Source organism: Macaca thibetana, chromosome 15 (assembly GCF_024542745.1).
Source record: "Macaca thibetana thibetana isolate TM-01 chromosome 15, ASM2454274v1, whole genome shotgun sequence".
NCBI classification, from domain to species: domain Eukaryota; kingdom Metazoa; phylum Chordata; class Mammalia; order Primates; family Cercopithecidae; genus Macaca; species Macaca thibetana.
The window spans coordinates 90382891-90398658 of NC_065592.1; the positions used below are offsets into that span (position 1 = coordinate 90382891).

At 44.2% G+C, this 15768-nt stretch overlaps 1 protein-coding gene across 1 annotated transcript in view; it reads right to left on the reverse strand.

The window, feature by feature from the left end:
• The window catches only part of GNAQ (G protein subunit alpha q), a 323635-nt gene extending 320479 nt beyond the window's left edge, over positions 1–3156 (reverse strand). The window contains exon 1 of the mRNA XM_050761126.1: positions 2445–3156. Coding sequence (XP_050617083.1) covers positions 2445–2580 — 136 coding nt within the window. The 5' untranslated portion in view covers positions 2581–3156. The remainder of the gene's footprint in view (positions 1–2444) is intronic.
• Between the last annotated feature and the right edge of the window lie 12612 nt (positions 3157–15768).

The window sequence follows — 15768 nt, forward strand, 5'->3', positions numbered from 1 at the left end:
TTTGTTTAAATGATAGAAGGAACCAGAACATTCAGTCTACTCATCAAAGCAGCAAATCAGGAATTCCTCAAATGAAATCCTTCCCTAATATCTTCCTTGTTGAAATCAACCATCCTGGATTCAAAAACTCCTGAAATCACACTCATACACACACATGCACGCACAAATCCACATTTAGCGTACATTACTATATAGTGTATTGTGGTATTTATGTTGCAAAGGCAACATACCAAGAACATGAAGCAGTAACAATACTTGCATGATGTTCCGCGAATAAGTGGAAAAAAAAAGTTCTCCACACTACCACCACTTTAGCAGTAAAACTGGTTTACACTTTTTCTCAGAAAATTATCTCCAAGTTCATTTTTAAAAGCACAGTGTTATTTAAACACACAGTATGGAATTAAGCATCCATGTAAGTGTACTTCCCTTAAACATTCAAACCTAGGCCCATTGACAAACCGGTTCCCTGGGCTTCAACTCTTAGCTGCTGGGAAACTCAGAGCTGTCACTTTTCAGGCAAACAGGGTTGGCTGGAGAGACCTCAACTGCCCAGTTCACAGTTAAACAGAAACAAAGACTGTCAACAGGGCAACAGAAGAAACAAAACAATTCTTAAAACAAGTCTCTCTAAAATACGTGCTTTTCCCCTTAATCATGCACTTAAACACTCTACATATTTCTTTTGTTCTTTATTTTCTTCTCAATCTTGAGAACTCAGAAAACATTCAACTGCCTGTTTTCAACCATTAGAAGTAGCTCAAAATGAGAATTAAAAAAAAAAAAAAAATCTTTACTTTCCAACTGCAGTTTGCCTCCTCCCTGGCTTCATTCCCCTAAGCCCACCTCTTTCATCTAGTGTTTCGCCTTCAGTTCTTTATAAACATGTGCCCATTTATCTGAGTTTCAAAATGAAGACATAAAGCATGTCATGTGAATTAACTATTAGTAACTATGTGTGTGATCAGTATATTTTGTTTCTGCTTGTAAATGATCCAGTACATAAGCAGTTCATTCCCAAAGGCAATTGGTTCCTTGAGCCAGCAAATGGAATGCTCAAGATAAGAAAGAAAATGCATGCTTCTCAAACACCAACTGACAGTACAATATTCTTTTCTTACAGAAATGTTTGAGAAACACATTTATTATACATGCAAATATCCAGAACACAAGACATTTTTCAGGCCTGTTACTGCAAAGCTGTTTGCTCTTCCCACCACAATAGCTCAGGGTTCTGTCACTGTGGCTTGTATGTGAATCCTGATCGCTTGATTCTGAACATCCTCTCTGAGATAATCATCAATAAATTTCTATTTGAGAAATGGCATTTTCTTGCTAACTTAGAGCTAAAGCAGAATTTTTTTTCAAGACTAGAGGAAAATTTTTCCTGTATGCTTCCCGTTTTCCTTCTAGCCCAGATTCCAAAGATATTAAAATGCTATGTGTTTTAAACAAAAGGTTTCTATTTGTTGCCAAGAGAGTAACTGAGAGACTGCACTGGTTTTCGGCAGTAACTATTGTGAATTCAGGCCTACATCTGGGTTGCCTCATTAAACAAAAGATACCGGTCGCTGTCAACAACCACACAGCACAACACTCCCCTACCCTCATCTTTATCTAGAAGCAATGGTGCAGACGAGAATCACGCCTGTCACCATCCACTAGCCAAGAAACTCTTCTAGGCTCCCTCCTTTCGATGGTCTGGTGGCTAGAGAACAGCACTTCTGTGACACATTTGGGCTCACCCTCCCGCCCCGCCCCCAATACACAGGCCCTTTCCTTGGAGGGCCAACCACTTGGCTTCCTCATCATCAGTGCTCCGAGAATCCAGTTGCGAGTCTGCCCACCGTTCCCCCATTCCCTCCTGACCCCAGAGGGCACTGATAATGGATGCACACCGGCCACCCCACCGCAGGCCATCTCCCAACGTGCCCCAGCTCCGCTCGCCACCCGCTGGGCCACACACACGGCTCCCCGCGCCACCACCCCATGGGATGCCGCGGCCACGACACTGGAAGTTCAACCCCTCTGCCCACCTTTCCACCCCCGCGCCTCTGGCCGGAGTGATCTGCCATTTAGCAGATGCACAGCAGATAAGGCACAGCCCTCAGGGACCCAAAAAGAAAAAAGCCGAGACACCCGGCAGGGCAGCCGCGACCCCTCTGCTGCGTGTGTGTATCTGGGTGGGTGGGGGTGTGTGTGTGTGTGTGTGTGTGTAACGCGCCTGCGTGTGTGTATCTGGGTGTGTGTGTGTGTGTGTGTGTGTGTGTAACGCGCCCGCGCGCCCGCGCGGGTGAAGGCAGTGGCCGGGGGCGCGCCCGGGAGGGTAGGGGCTAGCCGGGGGCGCCGGGGGGCGGGGGACGCCGAGAGGGCAGCTGTCCCGCAGGGCCAAGGATGGTGGGCTGGGGGCGCAGAGGCCCGGCGGGGCCCCGGGCGGTACTCACCGAGCAGCAGCAGCTTGAGCTCCCGGCGGGCGTCCCGCTTGTCCCTGCGGAGCTGCCGCTCGATCTCGTCGTTGATCCGCCGGGCTTCCTTGGCCTCCTCGCTCAGGCAGCACGCCATGATGGACTCCAGAGTCATTCTTCCAAAGTGCCTCCGCTGTAGCCCCGCCGGCACCCCCTGCTCACAGCGCGCACACACACCCTCCCGCCCTCGCTCCCCCGAGGCAGCGGTGGCCGCCGAGCCCCCGCCGCCCGGGCGCGCGGCCGGGACGAGCTCCGGGAACCGCCGCGGGGGCAGCGGCCGGAGCCGGAGCCACCAGGTGGGCCGGGGGCGCGGTGGGAGCGGATGGCCTGGGCCGACGGGAGAAGCGAGGCGGGCGCGGGAGGCGGGCGCTGGCTCGGGGGGCGCGTGAGAGAAGGCCGCCGCGCCCGGCCTCGCTCAGACGCCCGCGCCTCCTTCCCCAGGAACGGGCGGCCCGCCTCGCCCCCCGAGCCGCCGCCGCCGCCGCCGCCTGCGAGGCTCCCCTACGCCGTGCGCCTGGCGGCGAGAGCTCATCCACCGGGGTGTCCCCGCAGCGAGCGGCCGCCGACGGCTCCCCGCGCCCGGCGCGCCCGCTCCTCGCCGCCGCCTGACACGGCTCCCGGGCGCCTTCGGCCCTGTCCGCGCCCACCGCCCGGCTCGCGCGCAGACCCGGTTCCCGGCCCGCCCGGCAACCGCGCGCTCCTCCGCCTCCGCCTCCGCCCCCGCCCCCGCCAGACGCCCACCCCCTGCCCCGATTGCCAGGCGCGGAGCGGCTGCTCAGTGCGCGCCCTCCCCCTCGCCACACACACACATTTTCTTCTTTCTCTGAACTGGAGCACAGATCCGGGAGGGAGGAGGCGGCGGCGAAAGGAGGAGGGGAGGAGGCGGAGGGGACGGGCGCGGGAGGAGGGGAGCCGGGAGGCGGTGCCGCCCGGCCCCTCCTGGAAGGCTTTCCTGGGCTCGCGGCCGCCGCGGCGCGCCTCCCAGTGCGGCTCTCGCCTCGCCCGCGCGGCTCCCGGGCTGGGCCGGCTCTCTCGGGCTCTGCGGACGCCGACTGCTCCCGTACCCTCGGCAGAGCCCGCTGGCGCCGCGGTCACGGCCGCCCCCGGCCGCCGACGTGCAGCCCGAGCCGGCGGTCGCCGCTGCGTGCTAGGACCGCCGCCGACCTGCGGCTGCCGTCCGGCCGGGCGTGGTGAGGCGGGAAAATGGCGGTCTCTGCCTGCCTCAGCCCACCGGCCCGGGAGCGCGGCCGCGGCCCCTGCTGAAGTCGCGGGAGGCGGCCCCGCGGAGCCCCGCACGCGCTCCCTGCGGCGCTGGCGCTGGCGTCCGCGGCTCTCGCGCTGTGCCTGTGTGCTCCGCGGGGACGCTCCTCAGCCGCTTCTGGGTTTCCCGTTCCTATTTCTAAAACGCCATTCGGTTAGAAACTCTCGTGTCACCTCTGACCCCGGTGCAGTCTTAGAAAATAAGATCCTCTATACTGTGGGGGGCAACTGGGGAAGGGAAAGAATTGGCACCGGTGCCCGGAGGCACAGGGGGAGATTCACAGGCGAAGCTGTCCGCAAAGTAACGAGAGATAGAAATCTAAATCCTGAGCAGAGAAAGGAAGCTGCCCAAGTTTCCAGCAGCCTCCCGATAGGTTCCAACTTTTCATGCCTTTTTTTGGTGGTTGTTGGTTGTTTCTGTTTTTTTTAAGTTGTTTTTGTTTTTGTTTCACAAGTTCTCTTGTTTCTGACAAGGCACACAATGTTTAACCGCCGAGTAATCGAATTTACCCTTCTAGACTGAGATTGAATTATGGATGACTTATGGGAAAATGTTAAATAATATGAAATAAACGGAAAGGAAACAATGAAATAGAAGAGAAACTAAGGTGGCCCCAGCAAAGTGGCATTCTAGTTTTTTTGGTTTGCAATATTTGATTGAGGCAGTTAAGTGTCGTGTGCATATTTCATTGTGATCGTCTGCTGATAAATAGCACACGAAAATAATCTCGTTCAATCAGGTCCAGGAGGTGAAACTCATACTGCTTCCTGCCTTAAAGGAACCTGAGATCTTCAAAGAAAATTGTCTTTTATGACGAGAACCGCTTTTTCACGTTTCATGTGTTCTCTGAAGTGTCCCTGGTGCAACCTGCTGATCCAGAGTGTAAGGTATGGTCATGACTTTGCTTTTGCTACAGATCAAGAATTCATATAGGGTTCTTAGACAACAGGTGTGTAACTTCCTTCTTTCTTTCATTTGCCATTACTCCACCCTTTCACACACATACACACACTCTAAACCAGAATTTAAATCAAGCAAGTCAAGATACAAAATGTACATTTTAGGTTCTCTCTTTAAAACCTAGAAAATAATTAAATTTCACCTTGGCCTGGAGAGCAGAGAGGGCAAACCTCAACCCTTGTATGTGAATGCCTACAAAGAACAGCTAGACTTGCAATGAAATTAAAATTTAAAATCAAGTGACTAAAGAAATTAAAGATTGAAATTCAGTGTGCAAAAATAGTAGCTTCAGGAGAGAAAATTTTAAGTTTGCATCCTCCTAATATATGTCTGTATATGAGCTTTGGAGAGACACAAAACAATGAAAAACCAAGTGACAGAAAGCTTCAAGTGTCTGGTTTCCTACCCAAGGATCCTCTGAGACTTTCAAAAATGTCTTTTAAAATGAGTCATCAGGCTATCAGGTCATCTGTTTTTACTGAATTGTCCTATTATTTGATGAATTTGCCTGTTTCAGCAGGCTGTAGATACAGTCAGAGTCTGTTTTGTCCCCCCTGTTTCCCCCCAACATCAGAAACACTCCCTGGCACTTAGATACTTGAATGGATACAATGAATCAATAGGAGAATGTTTCAAATACTGGGGAGAAATCAGGAAGTAAGAAAAACCAGCATGCTACAGTGATAAAGCCATATATGGGTGTCAAGAAGGAAACAGGAAAAGAAATTCCAAGTCTGAGCCCAGATCTATCCAAAAACCTTTTCATATTATCTGGAGAGCATTTGCCAAGCAAATATTCCTAGAGACTAAGTCAAACAAATAGAACCCATGCAGAAACAACTGACAGTTGACCATGTTCTACAAGCACATACTCTAAAACATGCAACTAAACAGGGATCACGTTACAAAATCCCAGTTCATTCAGTCAACAAGCATTTATTCATTGCCTACTATGTGTAAATAACAGGTGAAGGTGCAGGATAAGAGTGATACTAAAATGAATAAAATACAGTCCTTACCCTCCATAGGCTTATAGTCTTAGAATGAGGCTCTAAGCAGCTATAATGAAAGACTAAAAATTTGTATAAAATTTGGGATAGAAGTAACAATATAAAGGTATAAAAAGGAAGGGGAGAACTGGAAAAGATATGGCAGGAAAAGGGGCATTGAGATGCATGTTAAAGAATGAAAAGGTTTTCAATAAATAGGTACCTACATCACCTTAAAGTAAATCAGCAATTTCATGTCACCTCACACAGACAGTAAGATGATAAACCATTTTGAGAATTCAAGGACTAATGAGCTGAAAAGCAAATTGCAATACCCAAGGAACATTGAACTTCAGAGAAAAATAGGAAGACTGTCACCTTTTCTATGGTATCCTGAGATGGATCTCCAACCCCACGATCGTATCACCCTGTCCTTTGGGGATTGGAAAAGAAAAACAGTAAAAGGCATAGTTTAGTCTTAAGGAGTGGTTCTGCAGTCAAAGAATGAAAAGGCTGTGCTCTTCTAAAAGGATCTCCTGGGGAAGGAAAGGCCCATAGAGGTAATCAGACACAGGCAATATACAGTACCTCTCTTGTTCCCAGTCACTTAGCATGGCTGCTTCATATGTACCATCTCACTGTCATTCTCTAGTGTTCTCTTTCTCTCTGCCCTCTCCCCCTCTGAATTAGGAGCTTCTTGAGAGCAGGGACCTTGTTTTGCATAACTGTTTGCAAGGCACCAGAAAGAGAGCCTAGCCTAGAACAGCTACTCAGTAAATAATGAATAAACAAAAGAATGCTACCACCTACATCGTCAACAAACACACACTTGCAGACTGCCTGTCCCAGGCAGTGTATTATCCCAGATGCCTGAGGCATACAAAGCCCTTAAAGGCTTTATAATCTATTTGGTGAGACGGGCCATGCGCTTCAAAGAATAAACAATACAAAATGAGAAGCACTCGTTGCTAACATACAGTACGGAAAATGGATTGCTAGCAGAGTTCAAGAGAAGCAGTTCCCTAAGCTGCCATTCAAATTAGCCCAAAGTATGAGGAGACACACGCTGGTCACCCAGAAGACCATTTAGAAATCAGCCTGAAGAGCATTGTAGACCCTACAAGAGCTGGGAAAGAGCTGTCTGGCCAAGTAATAAAGTGGATTTGCTCCTGGGAAAGAAAGAGAAGCCGACACAGGGAGACGCTGAGAGCTGCAAATGGCACCACCTACAGGAACATTCTTGTAACAGCAGAAAAACTGAGATTCTTAAGTGGAACTGTCCAGTGGAAAGAGCAGGGCCAACATGTTGAAGATGAAAAACTAGGATGAAGCATCTTCTAAAAGAGAAAATATCCACATTACAAGTCATGTAGCAGATATTCTAGAATCTAAATGAAGCATAGTACCTCAGTGACATCTTTCCTTTACCAAGCTCAGAAAATGCACCCGGGTAATACTCTTATTCCAATCAAATATATCTATCTTGTGCTTATCCAGGGTTGGCAATATCAAGGGAAGCACTGTACTTTACAGTTTGAAGGGCCACCAAAGTCCCAGGAGACTGGAAGACTCTAAGAGGCTTGTCAGATGGGAGCTCATTTTAAGTTGAGTAGAATAGTGTTTCAGCCAGAGAAGCTAATGTTTGATGAATGAATAAACAAATGAATGAATATGTACTAAAATCAGAGAGTAAGATGTCAGGTCACCCAAAATCATGATCTAAATCTATTTGGGGCCAGGTGTGGTGGCTCACACCTGTAATCCCAACACTTTGGGAGGCCAAGGCAGGCTGATCACTTGAGATCAGAAGTTTGAGACCAGTCTGGCCAGCATGGTGAAACCCTGTCTCTACTAAAAATACAAAAATTAGCCAGGTGTGGTGGCGCACACCTGTAATCCCAGCTACTCATGAGGCTGAGGCGGGAGAATAGCTTGAACCCGGGAGGCAGAGCCTATAGTGAGCCAAGATCGTGCCAGTGCACTCCAGGCTGGATGACAGTGGGACTCTTTTTATTTAAAAATTTTAAAAAACATCTATTTGGGACCCAGCAGATCAAGGATGATTTAGGTAGTTTAGGAGTTTTCTTAACTGCCCTGCACTTACTACAAATTGGACCCCCCCATCCTTGAAGACTTTCCGGCTTTGCTGAACTCAAACCTAAGACCAAGAGTGTAAACTCGTGGTCTTTAGCCTGCAGAAGTGTTGTTTTTGATTCAGTGGTACTATTGAGGTTTTTTAATTAGCTGCCAGCACAAAAATGTCAAGAGATTCACATAAAAATCTGAAGTTATTGGTCATGATCTAGCAAGCCCAGGCTTGTATTCCAATGACAGTGCTTCCCACCAGCCTAATTTACTTCCCATTTCAGCACCACTTAGATCAATTTACACTCTGCTTTTAGTAACATGCCATACCTGTAGACATTGGAAGTGGGCCTCTGACCTAAAACAGTGAGCTGGAAGAGGACTGGATTTGGGCATTACTCATGTCAGGTTGATCAAGGGAATTGATTTATTTCTCAGTTTTTGTTGTATGTTTCTAAATCAAATAATCATTTATCCCATTACGTTCATCTCCTTTTGATGATTTCTCATGTAAAGCTCAATAAGGCTAAGATTTTTGTCTGTTTTGTTCACTCCTGAATCCAGCACCTAGAACAATGCCAGTAGTATAATAGATGCTTAATAAACATTTGTTAAATGAATGAAAATTAGATCGTCCAGTAAAAGAAGCCACATGTTGGCCACATGACAGTCTGTCTCTCTTTTTTTTTTTTTCTTAGCCAGATGGTGTGCACCAAAGCTTGTCTCCCTCTGTAAAATGTTCTTCCACCCTGTGCTTCAAAATCTTGCCTCCAATGAGTTCACCAAGGAAAATTAGCCATCACTAGAGTATTCAGAAAGTTGGGAAGCAATATTTTTGTTCAAAACCCAGATGAAAGCCTATATTAATTCCACCTAAATCAACTTTGTAGGAAAGTTGATATTCCTATCACCAATTCATTTCAGACCACATGCAGGTTATACATTGAAGATCTTGACAAGATACATAGTCAGAGTTGTTAATTGCTCAGTGTGTGATAAATTAATGAAACACAGCACGTGCTGATGGAAAACACATAAGTAATTAAAGTGCCTGTTCCGCCTTCTCAATGATTGAAATGGTCTTAATATGAATTTTTCAGTTTGTTATCCTTCTAAATTTTTCAACCTCCCATTCTGAATTTTATCAAGATGTTAAAAAAGGTAATCGCTTTTAAATTTTAGATAAATATAAAATATCTTCTCCTAACCACAAATTTAGATACCAAAGTGTTCTCTATTGCTTTATTTTTTCTCTTGTCTTTTTCTGTCTCTTCGGCCTACCAAAATCTATTTGAGCCACAAAATTTCCGAATACTTCTTCCAAACTTGTTAATGTTTTCCAGCTATACATTCTTATACAAATTCCTAAATGTTAGCTTTGAGGTGAGTGCATTGGACAATATGGAATTGGGTCTGGAAGAAGATGAGATGAGTGAAGATTTTTTGTTTGTTTGGTTGGTTGGTTGGTTGGTTGGCTTAGGCTTTGTCTGTTACGGCACAGAACTGTTAGTGATCTTGTCTCTATTTAAAATGTTGGGCTGGGCACAGTGGTTCACGCCTGTAATCCCCGCATGTTGGGAGGCTGAGGTAGGTGGATCATGTGAGCCTAGGAGTTCAAGACCAGCCTGGGCAACATAGTGAAACCCTGTCTCTACAGAAAATTTAAAAATTAGTCAGGCGTAGTGGCACATGTCTGTAGTCCCAGCTACTCTGGAGCCTGAGGCAGTAGGATTGCTTGAGCCTAGGAGGCAGAGGTTGCAGACAGCCGAGATCCCGCCTCCAGCCTGGGCAGGTAGAGACCCTGTCTCAAAAAGACAAATAAATAAAATGTTGATTATTTGTTTATCATGGGGTTTTTGCATTAATATAGATTTTTAAAGTATTACATTAAAATATTACCTATCCTGATTACTGAGATTTTTGATGCTACTTATATTTTGCACCCAAGGCAAATGCCTCACCCGGTCCCAGCTCTGGTATAGAAGTTATGCATGAGTTGGCCTACAAACTGGAGAACTTCTCACTCTAGGGAAGGAATGAGCAGTGGGGGGCTATTTATTCTTTACCGCTTAAAAATATATATTATTGCTGCCTATGGAACTAGAACAAAAGAACTTGGTTGAAAAGCCATTGGTTGTCCAAATGAAAGCAGTAGAAGTTTCCACAGTCTCTCCAACACTCAAAATGATGAGAAAAATACAGAAAGCATTACATTTAGGCTCACTATTTGGCTTACATTTAGAAGCAAAGATCTTAGACTAAAGAGACATCAGATGCTATGTGATTTAGGAATTTTTTTAAATCTGGCAATCATTTATTAAAAGTAAAGTGTACTGAAAAGCCAGTCTACAAAAGGGTAAAGGTGACATGGAATCCCCACGTCTTTCCTCTTTCCTCTTCTCTGAGGCCATTTTCAAAACCTCTGCACTAATACAGTTGCCACAGAGGATCACACTGAGAGGGTCTATAAATTGATCTAGGCCGTGCAGCCAAGAAGTGGCAGAGGCTGGGTGTGGTGGCTCACACCTGTAATCTCAGCACTTTGGGAGGCTGAGGTGGGAGGATCCCTTAAGCCCAGGAGTTTGAGATCAGCCTGGGAAACATAGTGAAACCTCTCCTCTACAAAAAAAAAAAAAAAATTTTAGATCAGCCAGGCATGGTGGCGTGTGCCTGTAGTCCCAACTCCTCGGGAGGCTGAGGTGAGAGGATTGCTTGAACTTGAGAGGTCAAGGCTGCAGGGAGCTGAGATCACACCACTACACTCCAGCCTGGGTGACAGAGTGAGACCTTGTCTCGAAAAAATTAAAAATAAAAAGAAGTGCCAGACGCCGGACTAGGACATGGGTTATCTCACTCTGAATTTTCTTTTCCTGATTCCCCTTCCTTGGTCTCCACCTTTCCTGACCTCAACATTTGTGTTCATCTTTTTGAAAGGATCAGTGTTCATTTAACCTTTTACCTATTCTCAGGAAGTCCATAACTTACTGATAGTAAATTACAGAGACCTTGTAGGAGCATTTGCATTTTCAATCAAATCAAGGCCCCAGATTAAAACAATGATTCTGACCCCTGGCTGCACATTAGCATCACCTGGGGAGCCTTTAAACCATACTGGATGCCAGATTCTTACCCCAGATACTTGGATTTAATTGGTCTGGGGTGGAGCTTGGTATGTTTTTATATTTTTTTATGCCTCCAGGTATTCCAATATGCAAGCAAGATTGAGAACAACTGAGTTACAGCAATAAAACTAATTACATGTGCAAGCCTCAGCCAGTAAGTGGATGATGTAGCCATAATTACACATCCAGACAGGGAAGTAAAGGCAGTCCCGTTTAGGACTAGGCCAGTACTAGGCTCAGTGCTCACTAGAACCAAGCTAGCTCTCCTTCCTCACCTGCTGTCCCATTAGACCTTGAGACATTTTTTATGTGCTTTTCCCCCTGCATCATTTTCTTCAATTTTTTTTTTCAATTTTACACAAGAAGTAAGTCTCCCTCCCACCCCCAACCCACCTCTCACTTCCCCAGAGGCAGCCAGTGTGACTAGTTTCTTTGGCAGACTTCCAGAAATTCCTGTGCATAGATAGACATAAATGTATATTTTTGTTACACAAATGGTTGCATACTATGCAACCTATTCTGTAATTTACTGTTCTACTCACAATGTATCAGAGATGGGTCCCTATCATATACTCTTTCTTTTTGACACTGCATAGCATTCTATTACAGATTCCCCACAATTTCTTAAGCAGTCCATTATTATTATTATTATTAAGACAAGGTCTTGCTCTTTTTCCTAGGCTGGAGTGCAATGGCACAACTGTAACTCACTGTAGTCTCGAACCCTTGGGCTCAAGCCTCAAACTTCGGGACCCAACCAGTCCATTATTTATAGATATTTGTTTCGAGTATTACTTCTATAATAAATATTTATGCATTTAGTCCTTTGTTCTTCCCCTGATTTTTTTATTTATTAAATATGCTTCCAAGATTATTTTAGTGCCTGCTTGGTGTTCCATTGCTTGAATTTATAATAATCTGTTCAAACAATACTGTCTTGTTAGACATTTATGTTGTTTCAATTCTTTTTCATTATGAATGATGCTGCAATGAACAATACTTGTATATCAATCTGTGTGTGTATCTTCATGTCCCTAAAATAAATTCCACAGAGTAGAATTATTGGGCCAAAGAACATGCACTTTTTTAAAGCTTTTGATATATAGTGCCAATTTTTCTCCAGAAAGTTGGTAGCAATTTATACCCACCAGCAACATATAAAAAGTCTCATTCCCCCATCTTTGCTAAAACACAAGTACTGATTGTAAAATTATGAATGGGTTTGTGTCAAAATGCTGGTGATTTTTTTCTAACTAATTTTGGGAGGTTTTTCCATCATTATAAACTACTCTGAGGCTTTAATAATTTCGGAGACTTTTATAAATCTATGTGTCTATCTACAAATCATTGTAACCAGGATTTTATTATAACTAAATTGTAAACCATAAGCTGAGTTTTTAAAAGCTGGAAGTCTAAAGAATGAGCTGCTCTTTATTTTGGGGCGTTCTAATAAAACCCATAATTCAGTGAAAAGTCTGCTTGACAGTACAATCCAAAATATTCCAGGCTTCCTTTTAATGCAAATCCACCAGACCCTATAGTTTAAGAAAACCTTGATCTTGTTCTATAGGCATTTCCAAAACTTTATTCTGCAGATGCCCCACATACCCTTTTAACTCTTTGCATCTAGGAATGTAGCTTGCCCAAAGCGAATAAAAATTCTACTGGCTAAACCTTCCCTTTCATTCATTCACAGGGAATTCAAGAAAAGTGCTCAGCTTCGTGAAGATTAGATCTCAATGGTGATATTTTGCAGAGATCAAGAAAAGGATGTTACCAATTACTTGGGGGAAAAATTGCTCCCCAGGAAGATATAGAGTCCTTTTTAGTATCTATCTTGTTATGTCACAGGTTACATGCTGTGCATTTGCTACTACTGTACTTGTAGAGGAAATCTTCAAATATAGTACATTTGAATTAATTTTAAAAACTAAGAGCTGGATTAAGTAAGAGTAAAGCAATTTCCTGAGAACTCTTCCTGACCATTCATTGTTCAAGTCTTTTAAAAGTCATCACACACTATTTCTTTTGGACTCTTTGTCCTGCCAAGTGATGAATATCTGAAGATCTGGAATCACTCAAATGCACCTAAATTATGGTTAGAATTTACCTGAAGTACATGCCTTGCAAGATTTTTTAGTAGGGCCTGCCTGAAGAATTTTGAGGCATGTGGTGGAATGTCAATGAGATGGCAGATTGCTGAGATGCCTGTTGTTAGCTCTGAAATGCCATCTAAGCCATGTCATTGTGCCAAAGGTATTTATTTCAGTGTACATCTTTCTACAGGGATAGGTGCAAGGCTGCCAATTCCACTAACTGCAATTCCAGGACTACAGATTCTAAACTTCTTCAAGGCAGGAGTAGAAAAAGAAAGGTTATCTGAGGATTCCAGGATCATTCTCTTCTCTTCTCCGTGAGAAATACCTCAATGTCAGATCGATCTGCAGGAGGTTGGTGCCCTGACTATATAGAAGGCTGAATATTGGTAAAATGGAAATAACTTGTGTCTCCCCAATGCAGCATATTCAAATGATTTAATATTATTTATTCTTAGGCCACATCTGTCAACTTAGACTAAAATAGACATTTCTTTGCAAAGGAACCTCAAACTCCTTGACCTAACTATGGGATTACTAGGACCCAGTAGACTTAGTATCAAGATAATGGGAGAGAGTTCAACAGCAGTCGAGGATCATGCTACTTTGCCCACTGAGGCCTGACAAGATAGATCCTGCTCTAGATTCTGCCCACAGCAGTTCAGTGTTACACAGTGTGTAAGGATTACAACCATATGAGCTTACAGCTCCAATAACCCCATTCATTCTTTTTATTCATGCATGTATGAAGTCGTTTTATTCAGAGGAAGAAGTCTGTGATCGGAAGGACTCAAGTCAGTATCAAGAAAGTTGAGCATGGTTGGGCGTGGTGGCTAACACCTATAATCCCAGCACTTTGAGAGTCCGAGGCAGGTGGATCAGGAGGTCAGGAGATCGAGACCATCCTGGTTAACATGGTGAAACCACATCTCTACTAAAAATACAAAAAATTAGCCAGGCGTGGTGGCAGGCACCTGTTGTCCCAGCTACTTGGGAGGCTGAAGCAGGAGAATAGCGTGAACTGAGGAGGCGGAGCTTGCATTAAGCTGAGATCACGCCACTGCACTTCAGCCTGGGCAACAGAGTGAGACTCTGTCTCAAAAAAAAAAAAAAAAAAAAAAAAAAAAAAGTTGGCCACAAGGCAGGGCAGGTTAGCAGAATAGAACTAACAGGTAGGGGCCAAATCTGGTGCACTACCTCAGAGTTGAGATTCATCACAGTGAATCTGATGCTGATCCCCAGAAAACAGGACTAGAGTCAGACAGTCCTGAATTGGTCCTGGGAGCTGGAGATGGGCCATACCTGCACTGGGCACCAAATGGCCCCATGTGCTGTTTGGAGGAAGCTGGCAGAAGGACCTGTGCCTGACAATTCTTTTCTTCCCTTTCCAAGCACGGTCAGCTTAGTAAGTACTAGTTCTGGATTGACTTAAAACAAGTTTCCAAAGACTTTAGATTTCTTCGATATTAAACATTTATACTTCTTTTTTTTTTTTTTTTTTTTTTTTTTTTTTTGAGACGAAATCTCACTCTGTTGCCCAGGCTGGTATGCAGTGGTGCGATCTCGGCTCACTGCAATCTCCACCTCCTGGGTTCAAGGGATTCGGGGTTCTCCTGCCTCAGCCTCCTGAGTAGCTGAGACTACAGGCATGTGCCACCATGCCCAGCTACTTTTTGTATTTTTAGTAGAGACAGGGCTTCACCATGTTGGCCAGGCTGGTGTCAAACTCCCGACCTCAAGTGATCCACCTGCCTCTGACTCCCAAAGTGCTGGGATTATAGTCATAAGCCACCACGCCTGGTCCTCACCTTTTGGTTTTTCTCCAAATAAAGACATTTCTGGGCTAAAAAGGTACCAAACCCAAATGGATGTATTGTTCCAAAGCTTTACTTATAGGTGAGTTTAAAAAAAAAAAAAAAAACATGAAGTTTCAAAAGTATTAATATTGCTTCCAGGATATAAAATTCAACCCCAGAAAAACATTTCTGGAACTCTCCATATTTTATTCTGTATGGTAATTGTTAGTATATAGTAATTTTTTAAAATTTTCTTATGAAAAGTGGAACAACACACACACACACACACACACACACACAAAAGGAAAGGAACCTGTTAGAATATCTGATGATACTTGATTGTAAAGGAAGGGCAGATGGGGAGTAAGTCTCAGCATAATAGTGGAGACCATATCCAAAGTAAATACCATGTTTCCTATCATATTGCATAACAGGATTTTCTGATTAGAAATGGCACATGCTAATTATACAAAATTTGGGAAATACAAAAAGTATTAAGGAGGAAAATGAAATACGCCGAAGACCACCATGGTCAGTATTTTGCTATATATATCACTTGTCTATCTTACTCTTGTTATATGCTTACAAAGTAAACATGAATTTTTAAAAATATAATTAAATACATATTTTGAATTTCTGCTCTTTTTACTTAGTAATCTAACATGTTTTTTTCTTATCCATATTTTATAACATGATGTTATTTCATCGTATGAGCATTTAATAATCTATATTCACCTTTTTCCCTTTGGTGCACATTGACTTATTCTTCTCACTTTTTTTTTTTTTTTTTTTTTTTTTTTTGAGACGGAGTTTCACTCTTGTTGCCCAGGCTGGAGTGCAATGGCGTGATCTTGGCTCACCGCAACCGCCGCCTCCCAGTTTCAAGCGATTCTCCTGCCTCAGCCTCCCAAGTAGCCGGGATTACAGGCATTCACCACCACGCCTGGCTAATTTTGTATTTTTATTAGAGACAGGGTTTCATCGTGTTGTTGAG